General features: G+C 34.9%; 1 protein-coding gene and 1 non-coding gene across 5 annotated transcripts in view; both read left to right on the plus strand.

Moving 5' to 3' along the window:
* Nucleotides 1-17,483, plus strand: part of WASHC3 (WASH complex subunit 3) — a 37,240-nt gene extending 19,757 nt beyond the window's left edge. For all 4 annotated transcript variants that reach the window (XM_006084080.3, XM_006084081.3, XM_014451528.2 and 1 more), the window contains 2 exons: nt 10,784-10,848; nt 16,914-17,483. In XM_006084080.3, the coding sequence (XP_006084142.1) occupies nt 10,784-10,848; nt 16,914-16,998 (150 nt within the window). In that variant the 3' untranslated portion in view covers nt 16,999-17,483. The remainder of the gene's footprint in view (nt 1-10,783; nt 10,849-16,913) is intronic.
* Nucleotides 10,064-10,189, plus strand: LOC111824998. Its single transcript, XR_002828103.1, has one exon. It is a non-coding gene; the product is annotated as a small nucleolar RNA SNORA11 (small nucleolar RNA).
* Nucleotides 17,484-18,411: the final 928 nt, after the last annotated feature.

Below are 18,411 nucleotides of genomic sequence, written 5' to 3' on the forward strand. Positions count from 1 at the left end.
TCCTATTGAAAAAGGAAGTCATGAAAGGAAGAGCTGTGTCTTGATCTTTGTATTCACTTTAACACCTTGCCAATAAAGATGCTCCATCAATATTTACTGAATGGAATGTTTTATCCTGCAAGTTAACTCTCCTTTCTAGCTTTGTGTCACCTGGAAATGTATAGAAGTGCTCCCATTTCTTCAAACTATTGATCTAAAATGTTTTGTAGGACCAAAGCAAAAATAGATCAAGTAGTGGACTTCCTCATGGTTAACATGAATCTGCTAATCATTGCTCTGCTTAAGCCATCTATAAATCTACCATGTCTCCTGTTTCCTAAGTATACCATGAGTGACTGTCGAAATGTCCAATTACAGGTGTAGGCTACATGTTTGACAACGCCCTTGATTGTTTTTCCTGGACATGGCCACTACCACCGTTCCTGTCACTTCTACATCATCATTCATTTCTGTCTCTTTGTTCAAATATAAGTATGAAATAGTTAAATCATTTCCCCTCAATGCTCGCTTTATCTGTTAAAGGAGAAAATTTTCAGCATGTAAGAATTCATCAGATGCTCTGATTTGGGCAAAATTAAGCTATCATTATATCATGTCTGTATTTTGTCCTTATGCTTGTTTTCAACATGTTTCAGAAAACTTTAAGTACTGCATCTGGTCAAGTGACCAAAAAGAATGCTCCATCTGATAATATAGCTATTGACTTTTTTAGCTTCACTTAGGGTTTCCTTTATTCCATGGTCAAGTATTTCCATATATCTGGATATGTATTGATTTATAGGCGTCTTTCTCCTGTTGTAAAACATTGTAAGACATGCCTTTCAAATGCCAGTTCTTATTTATTAATTTCATCCCACTAAGTGTTAACAGTCCCTGATATTTACTTATTTTAAAATTTCATGTTTGCTCTATATAAATTCTCTCTCTCTCTCTCTCTCTCTCTCTCTCTCTCTTTTACTTTAGGCTATTGTTTTCGATATCCTTATATCTCTCCTCTTAATAATTACCTGCTAGTTCTCCCCACTGTGTTTTTTTTCTCCTGTCATTAATTGAGAATTTTAAAATTATTTTTTTACTGAGGTAGCATTGGTTAAAAACATTATATAAATTTCAAGTATACAACATTATTATTCAGTGTCTATACTCTATTGCATGCTCACACCTACAGTCTAGTTTCCATCCGTTACCATATATTCTTTGCCCTCCCCCCGCCCTCATCCCTTGCCTCTGGTAATCCCTTCTATTTTCTGTATCTATAAGTTTATTTTTGTTATGTTAGTTCATGCTACTTTTTTGTTTTATATTTCACATATAAGTGAAATCATACAGTTTTTGTACTTTTCCATTTGACTTATTTCACTTAGCATAATACCCTCGAGATCTTTCTATGTTGTCACAAATGGCAATTTTTCCTTTTTTATGACTAATATTCCATTGTATATATACCACATCTTCATTCATTCATTCATCGATAGACACTTTGCTTGTTTTCATATGTTGGCTATTATAAATAATACTGCAATAAACATAGGGGTACATATATATATATATATTTTTAGTTAGTGTTTTCATATTCTTCTGGATTAAATACCCAGATAAGGAATTGCTGGATCATATGGTAGTTTTATTTTTAATTTTTTTGAGGAACCTCCATACTGTTTTTCATTATGGCTCTACCAGTTTACAATTCCATAAACACTGTATGAGGGTTTCCTTTTCAACATCTTCTCTAACTCCTATTTCTTGTCTTTTTAATAATAGACATTCTAATAGGTGTGAGGTCTGTTGTGGTTTTGATTTGCATTTCCCTAATAATTAGTGATGTTGAACAGCTTTTCATATGCCTGTTGGCCGTCTGTATATCTTCCTTAGAAAAATGTCTATTTAGGTTTCCTGCCCTGAGGATGTTTTACCCTTTGATTTCTATTTAAACCCCCTTGTGGGTTTAGCTGAGCATCATCTTTTGGTTCTTCTGAATCACTTAGCACTTTTCCAGGAGTATAATCATTCTATTGTCATAAGTCATCATCAAAAATATTGTTCTTCAACAGCATCTGCTTAGTTAGTAGTGTTTTCTATATCCATATCTTCACAGAACTGCAACTCTAGCAAGGAGAACAGATGACACTATCACCCATTGCAATCTGTATCATTGAACCCTTCAGTTTCTGCCACTGACATGGGAAGAACCTAGATAGCTTTGTATCTGTACTTCCAGGTGATGAAATGCCTTCCTGTTTTCTGTATTAGTCTTCTAATCAATTGTCCATTCTCCTAAGGTGGTTCAGTTCCTTGAGTGTGACTGGGAACAAACAGGGCTTAATGGGCTATAGATAGAAAGGAAAACAAATGTGAACATTTCTTATAAGGAGTAACCTAATCCCAGTTCATTCTAGAGCAGCGGTTCTCAACCTGTGGGTTGCAATCCCTTTGGCGGTCGAACGACCCTTTCACAAGGGTCGCCTAAGACCATCCTGCATATCAGATATTTACATTACGATTCGTAACAGTAGCAACATTACAGTTATGAAGTAGCAACGAAAATAATTTTATGGTTGGGTCACAACATGAGGAACTGTATTTAAAGGGCCAGAAGGTTGAGAATCACTGTTCTAGAGGGTAGCTTCACTGAATATTGCCTTATCAATACTGGAAAGTGCTTCACTTTCCCAACAAGAGTGTAATTTTTTATTAAAACACCCAATTTTTCTTGACCTCAGAAGGTGACTAAAGTTTCTCTAGCTTACCTGCTACTCAATTTTGTTTTAGTTATTAATGTAGAGAAAGACTAGTATCTGCATAACTCATCAAAGCGTTGTACTTTGTCTATTGGCATGGTCTTGAGTAGTTTCTCACCCATTGTACACTGTACTACATGTTACCAAAGCTGAATTTTAGAAGCCTACAATCTGGATAGGGGATTGCTTATATTAACAAAAGGGAAGATAGCATTAGTATGGTCTAAAAAACAAACCAAAAAAAAAATCTGTCTTTCTGGGGGGAAAAAAATCACTATATACCAACAGTATAAAAATCTATTCTAGGATCCCCAAAATAATATTTCTGTACCCTCAAAATGGAGTTAACAGTGCCAGAAGTCCTCTTACCTCCTACAGATAGTAATGGGATTTCTTTCATCTTTAATTGTCTTTATGTTTTTATCATTTAAAAGTAAGTTATTGCTCCATAGCCAGAGTCTTACACCTATCATTCCACTTAAGCTGAGTTTACCTTTTTCCCAAAATGTGATGTTCTTTAACTCAGCATCTTAATACTCACTAGACCCTCAACCCTCTTGCGATGACTTCTCTTGCTTCCTTTCTGAATTTTTGTTTAGAACCATTTTATTCTCTCTAGTAAGGCAGAGAGTAGACACATGTTTCCAAGCCATTTTAATTTTTCTGCTAAAATAAGTTTGCTGACCACCCATGTAGTGGGCACTCAGTTTAGATAGCAAGACATAGGAAGTCTTACAAATCACAAATATAGATTTTTTTAAAAAAACTTTTCAGGCTTCAATGCACTATAATCTTTTTGGCTTTCTTTCTGAGCTGCCACAAAATCTGCCTTTTCCTGGGTCTAGCTATCTCCTGGAATGTCCTACTTTTACATTTGCTTCGCCTCACTTGTCACAGAACCTGCAAATCGATTTTAGAGCCTAAATTGTTAAAACTACTTAATTAATATAAGCTCCTTTGAACATAAGCCAGCAGAATTTTTCAAATGTCACCAGTACCAGTTCACAGAGAAATAAGTAGTACCTTGTTTTTTGGTCTCCATACCTTTTCCTGTCACTTTCGGATTACTACCCTCTGTGGGGCATGAATGATGGCAGTTCCAGAAAGGAGTTGTTTTTGTAAGACATCTGGATATCGAAGAGTACACCCAGATCTGTACTCTGTGCTTCTGGTATGCAACATGATACAGTTTCTTAGCTTTGTCACACAATCCCTTGTGACCATGTTTGAGTCATGTCACCTTCTAAGACCAGTTTCTTCATACATAAAATTATATCTCTAGATTTGTCCTCTATTTAATTGATCCAGATTTGGATCTCATTATTAATGAATGTTCCTGGAACACCTGCTGGCATTTTCTGAGGTTTTTTTTCCTTTTTTAAGCAAGTTTTACACAAGATTTTTGAGTGAGTAATACTGTTGTGTTCCAAATGTGGCAGATAATTGATTTAATGCTTGTTGTTATAATAGTGCAGCACAAGCTTTTACTAAATTACATATTGCTTTTATAACTTAACTGGAATTGTGTACATAGATCACTTTTCCAACAATTCTCCCCCTTTTACTGGCAGGACTTGGTGAATCCTTTGCCAATAATAAATTGTGCATTGGAAAAGTCCGACTTCCACATTAAGAAGCTAATGACTTGTATTTTTTTAAACCAAATTTGCCAAAACAGTCTCTCGGACACTTAGGCTTTTTTAAAGCTCTGTTTTCTTTGGCTGGTTCCAAATGTGAATTGAATAATCTCCTTGGTCCTGGTGGTTCTGATGCATCTGTTGCCAGCAGGGCATGTTGGCCTGGGGAAATGTGACTTCCATTACCTAAGGAGGACGAGTCTCCAACTGATTATTAAAGATGTCCACCAAGAAGTGATGTACCTTGGACCTTGTGAAACTAATCAGGCATGAAGTAGAGTGGTGCACTTTAGATAAGGTGTAGTTTTTCTAAGAGTAATTAAAGGATTTCAAGCCTTGTTTGGGAACTCTAGAGAGCTCCAGGGTAAGTTCCCCATCACTGATCAACAGTCTGGTCCAAAGTGGTTCAGCCCTGGCCAAGTAACACAGTTGGTTAGAGCGTCGTCCAGATAGGACAAGGTTGTGGGTTCAATCTTCGGTCAGGGCACATATACAAGAAGCAACCAATGAATGCATAGTAAGTGGAACAAAAATCGATGTCTCTCTCTCTCTCTCTCTCTCTCTCTCTCTCTCTCTCTCTCTCCCTCTCTCTCTCTCTCCCTCTCTTCCTCTCTTCCTCTCTCTCCCTTCTTTCCTCCCTCTCCCTTCTTCTCTCTAAAAGTCAATTAAAATTTTTAAAAAGTGGTTCATATATAGTAATCGCTGTGGAAAACACTGGTATGGATTTAGTGTAGCAACTATATGTTATTTCTTTTTGTACTTTTTAACTCAGTAGATATTATAATGTCAACATGTGTTTTGTTTCCTTTATAATACCAAAGATTTACTAATCAATATCAAAGTCAGTATTTTTTTTTAGTACATTCAGTGTTGGGGGGACAAGTTTTTGTGGTGTTTCACATTGAAGATAAAAGCCATATGTAAAATGACTGTTTTCCTAGTTACATGTGAATGTAGATAATGAAAAGATGCAAATGAACATTTGTCTAATTAAATGCATAATTTAGCTAACTTTGAAAATTGGAAATGGAAAATATTTTCTTCCTTCCATCAACTGAATGGTCAGCCAGTTCATTTGATCACAACTAAAAAGAAAGAAACCAACATAAAATTGAGAATGCAAAATAATCTTTTAAAAATAATTGATAAGGTAATTCATTTACGGTGCTAAATTTGTCAAATCAATTTTTTAAGTATAAAATTGTTTGAAGAGAATATGTTTCTTCAGGAACATATTCTCTATATCATATTTTGTGTCATTGGCATAATTAAAATAATGGAGGTAATGTATAGCACAGTTTGTCAAAAAGTCCTTTCAAGCCAAAACATGTAATTCATTATTTCAGTTTATTTATTTTGCTAAATGTCAAATTTACTTCATCTGCCTTTTCACTGTAACATCATATCTCTGTACATCTCTCCTCACAAAAGAAAGAAAAGAAGGAATATAAGCAAGTAAACACAGAGGAAAGAACTTTTAGAGGATAAGTTTAATGTAGTTTTAAAATTCATAGGGATTTCCTTTAAATGATATATAAAAATGGGAAGCAACAAAGATGAGCATTTAGCAGAAAAATATTTTTAACTTTGGACTTGGATCTTTCATTCCAACTCCTTTACACAACTTCTTAGTTCTTACGTTAGAAGTTGTGACAAAAGGAACATTGCTGTTAAGGTTCATAGGAAGCTTTTGAAGATATATACTAACAATGACAGATTTTATCCTTTGTGAAATGTGTGGTATAATTCTTTTACTCTGACCAACTATAATGTTTTAGTTACCCAACTTTGATTTCTCAGTGCCCACCGCTGCCGGAAATAAGGTACTTCACATAAAATTTTCCAAATTAGTAATGTAAATTAAGTAGTTACTTACTTACATTTACTCTTTTTAGAAGTATGGTGAATCTCACCATAAATATAAATTTGTTTGGCTAAGATTGTGGTACTTAATGGAAGAAAAAGTAAAAACCAGGGAGCAAATGAGCTGTAGTAAGGAAGTAGACTCACTGCAGGAGGAAAGACGTGTCTTAGACACCATATGCTTGAAGGCATTCTAGCACCCTGTTTGGACAAGGATCTCAGTGTGAGCATTCATAACAAGGTGTGCACTACTGGTGTGGAAGATAATGTGCTTTGAATAGATTACGGCAATGTAAGATGCAAGAACAAACTTCATTTGTAAGTTAGGTAATTTTGTAGTAAGGATTATTTTACAATTTGGAGAAAATGCAAATATGTTTACTGTATGTTTTGAAAGGAAATAAAATAGATTTCAAAATATCTTATTGGGAAAAACGAATGAAAATTATATATTCCTCTACCTGAAGATATCTACATCTTTTGTATTTACTGCAATTTAAATAAATATCACCAGAACTTAGTACAACCCACTGGAATTTTCATAATATTGTAATACAGCATCCCAACTTTTCTTTTTCTTTTCCTAGTTCAAGTACATAAATGACTTTTATTCAGTTAGTTGGTTAGACCATGTGCTGATGACACTTTATCAGATTCAGGGCCTTTATTGTGGTTCTGTAGCCAGAGGGAATGCCTAATTCTGGCTATCTCTCTTTAAATAGATACTCATGATCTCTAAGGACATTGAATGAGCGATTCATAATATACCAGTTCAAACTCATTATCATATTGAAAAACTAGTTCAAAAGTGAATATTCTTTGGTTTCGATCAGTAAAATTATCTTTATAATTAATTATTAAGAATTTCATTCTTATCTTTTACTGCTGTATTTGGAGATATTTCTTTAAATTCTCTTGAATAGGTGTATATAAAATTAGTTTCTAAAAACTGAGTAAGACACCATCTGAACTTATTGCACTTTAAGTCACATAGCGAATTCCAAAATGATTTGCTATGAAAATTCTTTAAAGTTTCTATTCCTAGAAATCAAATGAATTAAATTTAGAAAATTCTAATCAACACATATTTTTAACAACAAATATGAGTTGAGTGAAATGAGGCTTAGCAAAGCTATAATGTAGCTAAAGTATTCCTAATGAAGTTATAGCATTAATTAGATTGTCAAAGAAAGTCTTTCAATTTTAGATGTTGCTTTTATATTATAATGAAGAGAGGAAAACTGGTCTTCCATAGCATCTAATTACTTTGAAATTCTTTAAAAACTTGAGTAACTACAAAATGCAAAGAACACATCATGTGCTTTTTTGATCCTTAACATCTAATACTTATCATGTTACAAGAACAGCCAGGGGAAAAATCAGTCACATGGGGAAATTGATGCAGCTATATTTTAGTCGCATAACAATGCATCCCCAACTTTTTGAAATAATTTTTAATGGCTTTCTTGATAGGCATTTAGGTTACCCTTAGTTCCCATGCCTAAAAGACACAGGATGGATAAAGTAACAGTAATTGTCTTACCAACTTCCTAGGGCCCTGGTAAGGGCTAGTCTAATTTTTATCCATTTTATCATGATTTATTCCTTCACCTTTAAAAATATCTGATGCCCAGTGAAGAATTCTTTCTCCCTATGAAACTGATCTGTTGAAATAATCACTGAAAAGGGAATGATTTACTATTAGTTCTATAGAAACCAATCAAGATTAGTGAGCTTCTTTTTGCCCACAGATTTAGGTTCAAATTAATGACCCTTGGAGGCAACAGTATCAGAGATAATTTTAGAGTTTGTCATTTTCTAAATCTGTAGTCATTCAAAATAAAGCTTTCTTTTTATAGATAGTGATATTCATTCAACAGTGATTAAGAGATTTATTTAAATTAATTTTGTATCCCTTCACAGACAGCTTCTAGAAGGAGAAAAGATTATTAAGCATACACTTGCTTTTGTGTTATGATTTATTGAGTAAACATTTATTATCTGTTAAATAGAATATTTCATCTGAAAATGTAATCCTAAATATAACACCCTACTAAAATATTACATAAGTCCATGGGTTGAGCATTGACCCATGAACCAAGAGGTTACCAATTCAATTCCCAGTCAGGGCACATGCCAGATTTTCGGGCTGGATCCTCAGTAGGGGGCATGCAGGAGGCAGTCAATCGATGTGTTTCTCTCTCATCAATGTTTCTATCTCTCTATCCCTCTCCCTTCCTCTCCCTCTAAAAAAAAAAATCAATAAAAACATATTTAAAAAATAAAATATTACATAAAATGCAGTATAGGTATTTTAAAGAGAGCATTATTGAAAATCAGAAGGCAAAGAAATGATTGAGTCCATTCCACTAAGTTAAAATTTAAGTGAAAGGAGCCTGATTGGAGGACTGCCTGCCTTTTTCTAACCCATAGCATCTTCTGAACTCCTACTCATTCCCTCTCCTTGAAAATAAAAAAGTACTACCCACCCATCAACTCAACAGATCTTTTCTTTATTGTTGACCAAGTAGGGAAAAACCTTCATAAACTTCATATTTTCCATCTTTTAGAACTGAATTGTTGTGATTCAAGCTCATAAACTGAGAGGAAAGACTCAAATGTAAGGAGCGTTTTTTTGTTATGTTTAAAAAGGGAAAATCATCACTATTAGATTGACTAAGAAGGTTTTTCCCCCTTCTAATCTAAAACTTTAGGAAAATTTCAACATGGTTTATAAAGGAATTTAGTAGCTTGGATTTCATTAACACAATAACAAATAAATGTAAATATTGGCAGTCCTATAACCTCAAAACAGTTACTATGATATAAGAAACTAGAATTTAGCTATTAGTGTTGCCTTCATAATTTCATTACTGTGGCTTCTTTGCACACTTTCTCCAGTGACGCAAATACAGACGTGATTTTTGGAACATCAGACTTATGGCTGCCTTCTCTCTTCTTCATTACTTATGTTGGACAAACGGCCATAATCACTTGCCAAAAATAATCCCACAGTTCAGTAAATTTTAGTCTTGAGGTCTGTCGTGTCCTCCTTAGACCACCAGTAGCCTTGTCTCTTGGAGATCAGAAATTGGACACTTCTTTTTGATGTTTAACAAACCAGACTGTTTCTTATAACCTCTTAGGATGAACACAGCAAAACAAATTTTCTAAGCAACGTCACTAGAAACAGGAGCAAATCCCTTTGGAATACATCTTCTCCAACAGACCAAATTATTTTTCTATCAAGCTTCGTGATATTTGTATTAAGCTGATGATAGTGGTAGAGTCTCTAATAGGGTAAGATATTATAAGTTATGTGTATTTTCTTTTATCGATATTTATATACAGAAACTACTGAAGACTCACCAAATTTTGGTAATGTAATATTTGTATTCTTTTGCTGGAGTCAGCTTTGAGAAACTAAGGGTAAAACTATTATTCTTATACTATAACCAATCCCATGAAACTAAAGTTAAAATAGGGAGCTTAGTTAATTCCATCAACTTCCTTGTTCCCTATTCCTCCCTTATTTTAGGAAATTTTTTTTCAACCTCATTTATTCTCCCTCCTGTTTTCTCAGTTTTGTAATTTTGTATAACCTTTCTAATGCTTTCCTGTGGATTATGCTAAAGTGTAATAAATAAATCAGAGTTGAATTTGTAGAAAGCCCTTATACCATCAAACCGTAGTTTTGCTTTCCCATCCTCCTCGAGCCTAGCAGGCTGCAGGGAATGTGGACTTTCTCTTCCTCCATAGCCAGAATAAGAGATGAGGGTTGTAAAAGGCATCTTTTCTGGACATTTTTTTAAAGTAAATAATTAATAGGTGTAAAGAGAGCAGAGTGCCTGAAGAATGGCTCTGTGTATAACACATCCAACAGCGACTTGGGCTTACTCCTCACGGGTGGCAGGATACTACGACCTTCTTGTGACATTACGCCCTCTACATGAAAAAAAAAAGTAAATATTTTAAATTTTAATATATTTCCTTATTTATTTTTTCATATATATTTTTATTGATTTTAGAAAGGAAGGGAGAGGGAGAGAAATAGAAATATCAATGATGAGAAATAATCATTCATTGGCTGCCTCCTGCATGGCACCCACACTGGGGATTGAGCCCACAACACCAGGCATGTGCCCTGATTGGGAATCAAACTGAGACCTCCTGGTTCATAGATAGACGCTCAACCACTGCGCACACTGGTTGGGCATATTTCCTTATTTTAAAAAATGAGGATTATAGTTAACAATGATCTGAACTTAATTTGTCAAGATCTGTAGCATTTCTCTGAGAGATATAACTGTGAAAACTCTTCATATTGAGTTTCATTCTTTTATACTCCATTTTCCCAGCCCCATTTATTGAAGAAAATGTCTTTTCTCTATTGAGTAATCTTAGCTCCTTTGTCAAATATTAGTTGACTATGGATGCTTGGGCTTTATTTCTAGGCTCTCAGTTCTGATCCATTGGTCTATTTTTCTGTTTTTATGGAGAAAGCATTTTTAATCATTGAATTATTATATTGTGTCCTTTGCTTAGGGTGTCCCAGTGATGGCAATAAGAAACAAAATGATATCAGAAGGACTAGACCCAGATCTTCTCGAGTAAGTAATTCTTCTAATATAATGATATTATCGCCGAGATGTTTAATTTATCAATTACAATAAAAAGATTTCAAACGATATATTTTTCCTATACAGTATTTTATAGTTGAGGGAACTACATTCATAAATAGTGTTACAAAAATGAAAAATCTATCCTATGCTGTTAAAACCATCCTTTGCACATTTAAGGGCAGTTATAGTAGATCAGTGATGAATCTATATATCCAGAGAGATGGAATTTGATGGCAGTTTTGTTGCACAGCAGTAGTGTCCTCAAGAAACAGTGGTGTTTTTCTCTCCATGCTACCTTTTTCTTTTTTAATTATCTACCAGATTTTTGTTTAATGCCTTAGTATATAGGAAATTTACTCTACCAAGATCTAAGTTGAGCCAGATTGAGAAATAAATAAGGTAAAGTCACTCTAGGTCCACATTAATGATTATTATGGAACTAGATATCAGTTTTTGTGAGTTTTATAAAATATTTTTGAGAAATGCTGTAAGTATGTGGCTCAGAAATTTGTCAATAATTTATTTCATCCAAGCAAACCTAGCTACATAGCTCATCCTGGATAAATATATATATCTTAATGGATTATTAAGAAGTAGTCTGTTTTGCAAGTATCTGGATACTTGTAAAAAGTCTTTCCAGTTTGGGGTTTTGGTCCACCCCGATGTACTTAGCTGTGTGTTCCAGGCGTTTGTATTCTACTAGCAATATACTGCTTTGTTATTTTTCTTGGCTCTCAGCCCTTCAAGAAACTGTGCATTTTGCATGTGAAACACCATAAAACAATCTTTTTTTCTTATTTTATCTTCTAAAATATGAAATTTAAGAATTTTTTAAAGGTCTACAAGAACTGATTTCCAACATGTATCTACATTTAGTGTATATCCAAGTAACTGAAGTCCAATGGCATAGGTTGGTAATTTGAACTAAGACATCTCCAGGATATTTGACATTTGTTCTGGAAATTCTGACACACACTTTAAAAGCAGATGGATTGTGACATATATTAGAATGTGAATTGAACATATGGGTCCAATCCATTTTGGTACTCATTGACATATATGTTATAAATATATTTAACATTGACCAAGGCCTCCTTTTTGCTTCTGGAAATACACAGTAGACGAAATACACAGTAGAAAGCTAAAATGACTTTTAAAAGTCTGATTTTTTTTCTCTAGAGAAAATGTAATAAATAGAAAACTAGCAGCCCTACAAGCATCAGCAGATGCTGGCTATCCACTCCTTTTACCTCTTATTGGCTTTACGTTATCCCTTGCCCAGACTGAACCTTCATAATCCTTTACTTAACCAGCTGCCCACACTAGCAACTTGAAAGTCATCCTTGATTGTGTCCTCTTCCCTACCCCCGACTGTCAGTCACTCGATAGTCTCAATTTTAATATCCCTTACATCTGACCACATACCTCCATGCTCATTGCTGCTTAGTTCAAACTCTCATCATTTCTCACCTGAATTATTATAGTAGCTCCTGATTGGTTTCCCAATTCTCTTTTCATCTGTCACTAAAGCTTGAGTGTTTCCGTTAATACTTCATTCTTGCTTCAAATCTTTATGTGACTCTCCATTACCTTCAGCATGTAGTCTAACACTAGAATTACATATAAATGCTTTTGTCATCAAGACCCAGATTCTCACTCAAGCTTCATTTCTTGCCACTGTTCCATATCACCTCTATTGTGTAGCTGTAGCACACTACTGGCTCTTCTCTGATTGTATCATTTTCCTATTCCCTTTTGATGTCTTTTAATGTTTTCTTTCTTCTCCATGGAACTTCCTTCCCCCATCTTATTGGCCTGGCTAAGTTCATATTCTCCAAGACTCCATTTAGGTGTCACTACCCTAAGAAGTTCATGGATGACTACTGAGGGGAGAACTCCCGGTGCCCCCAATCCTTCCTTGGTATATCTCACTTAGCAAGTTTGTGGGTATGTCATTGTCTTTAAATGTTAAGAAACATTTGGTTACAAGGTGGTGCCAAGTTTTAGGGTAGAATTCCAGTAACAGTTAAAACATCGTCTTACACGAAAGCTGCTCCTCAACCACAGCCTGGAGCTGGAATTCTGACCCATTACCTCATAAGTCCAGGCCATTGGTCACAAGGGGCACTGGTTGGAGTGGGGGTGACTCACTATAACCTGTCACCACCATTACTAGACCAGCTTCAACGACACTTAGCCAGATATGAGAAGTGGAATCAACTGCCTTGTTAAAGAGGAATTTTGGCGCTTGGAGGATCATGTTTACCTAAAAGTTAAGGAGCCTCACGCTGGAAGAAAGCTCTTGGCTGATGAGGGAGAAGAAAATGTGCCACCCAAGTGAAGAGTGTACTTTTATTTAGAATCTTAGGTACATATTAAGCCTCAGCCAAGAACTCTCAGTGAAAGATTGTTCTGTTTCTTTTTTCTTTTAAAGTATTAACTACACTTTTTTATTAGCCTCAGATAGTAAGACAGATTCATATAACTTAGAAAAAATAGTCAAGATAGTCTGTACTGAGCAAAGAGCAAAGCAGAAATAAATACTGATCAGAAAATAAATTGTTATTTGATTATGTATAAAATTTCAGTAGCAAAGAGTACATAATTTTAAACTAAAGCAGTTTAACATGCTAAAGGAGAAGAGAGCCTGCCTATTTTCCTAGAAAAAATGTCTATCACCAAATTTTAGAAAGTCTATGAAACTGAAGTAAATGCCTGATAATTACCAAATAAATGGTATTTGTTTGCTACTTCTAAGTGATTATTTTTAAAAATCCAAGTTTTCAAAAATAACAATAGTTATAATTAACCAAGAGTCAGTCCTGTTAGTTTCCAATGCCACTGAAATAAAAAGATATATGAAAGCTCAACCAGCTGAGACCCACCAGCCGGGCGAGAATAGATCTTTAAAGTTCTCATAACAAGAAAAAAATTTTTGAAGTTATATATGGGGTGGATGTCAACTAGAATTAATGTGTGATGGTTTCACACTATATACAAATAACAAAATGTATTATATACCTAAAACTAATTTTATGTTATATATCAATTATATCTCAATTTTTAAAAATGAATGAAGACAAACAATACAAGTTTTGGCAAGGATATGAAGAAATTGGAACACTTATGTACTATGTATAAATGATATAGCCACTATGGAAAACAGTCTGGCAGTGCCTCAAAAAAAATAACCCTAGAATTACTATGTAATCTGGCAGTTCCACTTCTGAGCATATACCTAAAAGTGAAAGCCAGAACTCAAACATATACAGGGTGGGGCAAAAGTATGTTTACAATTGTGAGTACATAAAACAGAGTTTATTCTTTTATTATTATTTATTGATCATTGTATTATTTGCCATATGAACAACTATAAACCTACTTTTGCCCCACCCTGTATTTGTATACCCATGTTCATAGTAGCATTATTCACAGTAGCCCAAAGGTGGAAACAACCCAAATGCCCATCCACAGATGAATGGTCAAACAAAATCTACTATGTGCACACAATGGAGTATTATTCAGCCTTAGAAAGGAAGGAAATTCTGATACATGCTATAACATGGATGAACCTTTGTTATGATAAATGAAATAAGCCAGTCACAAAATGACAAACACTATATGATTCCACTTAGAATAGTCAAATTGAAAGACATAAGGTAGAATAGTAGTTGCCAAAGCCTGGAGGGAAAGCGTGTAGGGGAGTTATTACTTGATGGGTATAGAGTTTCAGTTTTGCAAGATGAAGAGAGCTCTGGAGATGGTGGTGATTATTATATAACAACGTGAATATGAAGTAAATGACTACATAAGAATCCCAAACTGGTGCAATTGCAGTGAAAACTTATTTTATATAACTTTTCCCTATCCTTCACTTATTACTCCTGCCAAATTATCTGATGTCATCTACATTTGCACCGCAATATACCTTACCCTCTAGCTACTGAATGGCTTCCAGCTTCCTAATGTAGCATCGTACCATTCCCATTTTTTCTCTTTACTCAGATTCTCATCCCCACCTATTCCCACATTTTTTGTTTCTGACAAACTCCTACTCACATCCCAAGACCCTGCACAAGTATCTTCATCTCTGGAGTTTTCTCTAACCAACCCTAGTAGAGTGAATTACTTTTCTTTTCACACGTGTAGCTCGTACAACTATGTTTGTGTATATCACACTATATAACAATAATTGATTGCATTTCTATCTCCCCCCTAAAATATCAGCTTGTGCAGGGCAGGAACTGTTTGGTTTTCATCTCCGTATCTCTGGCACCTACCACAGTTCCTGGCAAATAGTAGGCACATGATAATGATGAGAATAATAATAATTCTACAATAAAAATAATAGAAAATAACATTTAATATACTTACTATATGCCAGATATTATTCAATATACTTTACACTTAGTGATTTATTTTAATCAACACAACAATCCAGTCAGTTGGGTACAGAGTGGTTGAATAGCTTCCCTAAAGTTGCCTAACAAATAAGTAGCAAGGCTGGGATTTGAACTCAGTCAATCTGACTTCATAGTCTTTGTTCTTAACCACTATGCCATACAGCATTATATACATCAAAAAGTGGTTACACACATAAATCAGTTAATTTTATTGTTTCACTCTCTTCTAGGCCTAAGCTACTTTTACCCTTTTCTTAAGTAGCATTTATTTTAGGGGAGTTGTGTACATTGTTTTATTTGTTTGAGTTGCCATAGATACTAATGTAATTTGATGTAATAGTCAGATAATTCCCTCTGGCAAATTTTCCTTTTTAAACAAAGTGAAGACAATAAGAAATGAACTATATAGCAAAGAGAAACTTACTGGGAAAATGTGCCTGGTATTCATGCCCACTGCTTCTAGAGTTCTTGCTTCCATGGGTAGTGATGAAGACTGTGGTCCCATGTTAGTATTTTAGGCAGACAGAGCATCAGTCAAAACCTAGAAATGCTGTGGCCAGCTTTAAAGTTGTGCTGTATTGAGTGCATATGATTTCCTCCTAGGCATAATCTAAAATTGAATGGGTTTATATGTGACGACTAGAAAGCAGTGCCAGTATTTGTTCTGTTTTGTAGTATGCCAGGTATGATATTAAAAATATAAGCCAAAACTCAGCCATAATTTTTAATAAGAGTAAATAATAAACTATGCATAATAGTTATATGTCTGACAAAGAAGAGTTGCATTTGTTGGTGTTCCCAATCTTTAATAAGAATCAAGGGGCTGAGGGTGACATAAGTGGTAGATTTTAATTATTAGGACAGAGCAGCTGTATTATTCCTCCTTTCTCTTTTAGTTTCCCCCAAAGTATACTTTGCTCGCTTAATTCTCTTTCTTGGTAGCGGGGACACAGGCTGAGTGATAGTGCTCCCAGGTGAACTGAATGGTTTACTGACAAGCATGGTGGAGCCTATCTAGTTGACGGTTTTAATGACAGTATTAAATTTTATTTTGTTTTATTATAGCACAGCCTTGCAGAATTGGAGTTTAACACTTCTCATATGTCCATGTTGCACATAAGTGAAAACATTCAATACAATGAAGAACCTTTGCCCCCACAGATTTTCTATTGCCTGTGTTTCTCAGTAGCCACTCGTGAACTCTCTTCCACTTAAAAAATTTCTCCCTGCAGCTTTCCTGAACATGAGGATTTTCCCTTTCTTTCCACTGCTGGCTTTTCTTTCTCTGTACCTCAGGCACTTGGAGGCTGCCTGGCTGTGGCAGTGGTCCTGCCAGCCTCCCCTGATCGCATCTCTGTCTATAGCTGATCTCCATGGCAATGAGGAGCAGAAAGTGCTGAAGCAGCACACTCTGTAAGCACTGGCAAGAGAAGACAGTGCCACGGCCCACACAGGAAAGGCACTTAATCCCCACAATGCCGGAGACGCCAGGGAGAGCGCGCTGCGGTGGCGAGTGGGAGTCTCTCTCAGTTAAGGACGCAGACTTGGCAGATTTATTAGCAGCAATATTCTAGGATGAACCTAATTTACAATGAGTAAGTGCTTCTTTCAACTGGAAAAAACTTTAAAAACGTTCCCCTTCTCTTTCAGGAGGCCAGATGCTCCAGTGCCTGATGGCGAAGGTGAAAAAAATGCAGAAGAAAGTTCAGATAGTGAATCCTCTTTTAGTGACTAAGATTAACTTTCATAATAATTACAGATAACACGTGTAGAAGTACTTTACATTCTATCAGAAAGAGAGTCTGAACTTGACCTCTTTTTCAAAACAACATCAAGTGGCCAGATATTCACCACCAAGCTTCCTCAGTGCTAAAATTGTAATAATAATAAAGCATTTATAACCTGGCAGCATATGTTGTTACCAATTAAGGGCCCTGAACTGGAAAATAAAATAACCTAAAAAAGTTAAATTAGTGCTACCAATACTAAGATGGAATATTGCAGAGATGTAATGAACATTTAACATAAAATCAATGTAAGATTAGTGATAAAAATAGACTCAATGCAAAAAAAAAGTGAATTTGGCTGAGTGAATTATTCAGTTTTTATGACTTTTAGCATGAAAGTATTATGTGCATTTGTATCAGAAGAGTTGCTAAATTTCTGGCAGAAAGTAATATTGAAGTTTTATGTGACAAATTAAAGCTTATATATCATATAGTATGGATACGGAACTTATTGGTAGTATTTATTATCTTATAGAGTTTTTCACCACTTGGCCATTAGTTCATATACCATCAAAGTTAGATATTCGTATTATATTTTTTATCAGATAGAAATTGAATTAAAGGTAGTTTCAATGTGGTTCATAGTGAGCAAGCATCGTTATCATCAGCTCTTTTACTGCCTAAATAGAAAAAAATATATTTAATTTGCACAGGTTTAAAATGTCCTCACCTCACCTTGCAAATAATTCTTCAAGAATAATTATTTGCACACAATCTAGAAAATCTGTAAAATACAGTTGACCTTTGGTATATGTGGGGAATTGGTTCCAGGAACCCCCATGGGTACCGAAATCTATGGATGCTCAAGTCCCTCATATAAAATGACAAAATATTTGCAAATAACCTATACACATCCTTTTGTGTACTTTAAATCTTCTCTAGATTACTTTAAATGCCTAATACAATGTAAATGCGATGTAAATGGTTATTACACTGTGTTGTTTAGAGCAGAGGTCCTCAGACTTTTTAAACAGGGGGCCAGTTCACTGTCCCTCAGACATTCCACACATGCGCACTGCGGGCCGGGATCATATAAAATGACAAAATATTTGCAAATAACCTATACACATCCTTTTGTGTACTTTAAATCTTCTCTAGATTACTTTAAATGCCTAATACAATGTAAATGCGATGTAAATGGTTATTACAATGACAAGGGGGAAAAAAGTCTGCACATGTACACTACAGACGCAGCTATCATAAGCCTAACTACATAGTACATGTCAGCAATAGTGCAACATTTTAACAAAATACTTTCCATCCACTGTTGGTTGAATTCACAAATGGTGAATCTACAGATATGAAGAACCACCTACACTTACATGGAAAGATATATAAATACATTTGATTAATGGTGCTCA

Source organism: Myotis lucifugus, unplaced genomic scaffold (genome assembly GCF_000147115.1).
Source record: "Myotis lucifugus unplaced genomic scaffold, Myoluc2.0 scaffold_10, whole genome shotgun sequence".
Taxonomy (NCBI): Eukaryota; Metazoa; Chordata; class Mammalia; order Chiroptera; family Vespertilionidae; genus Myotis; species Myotis lucifugus.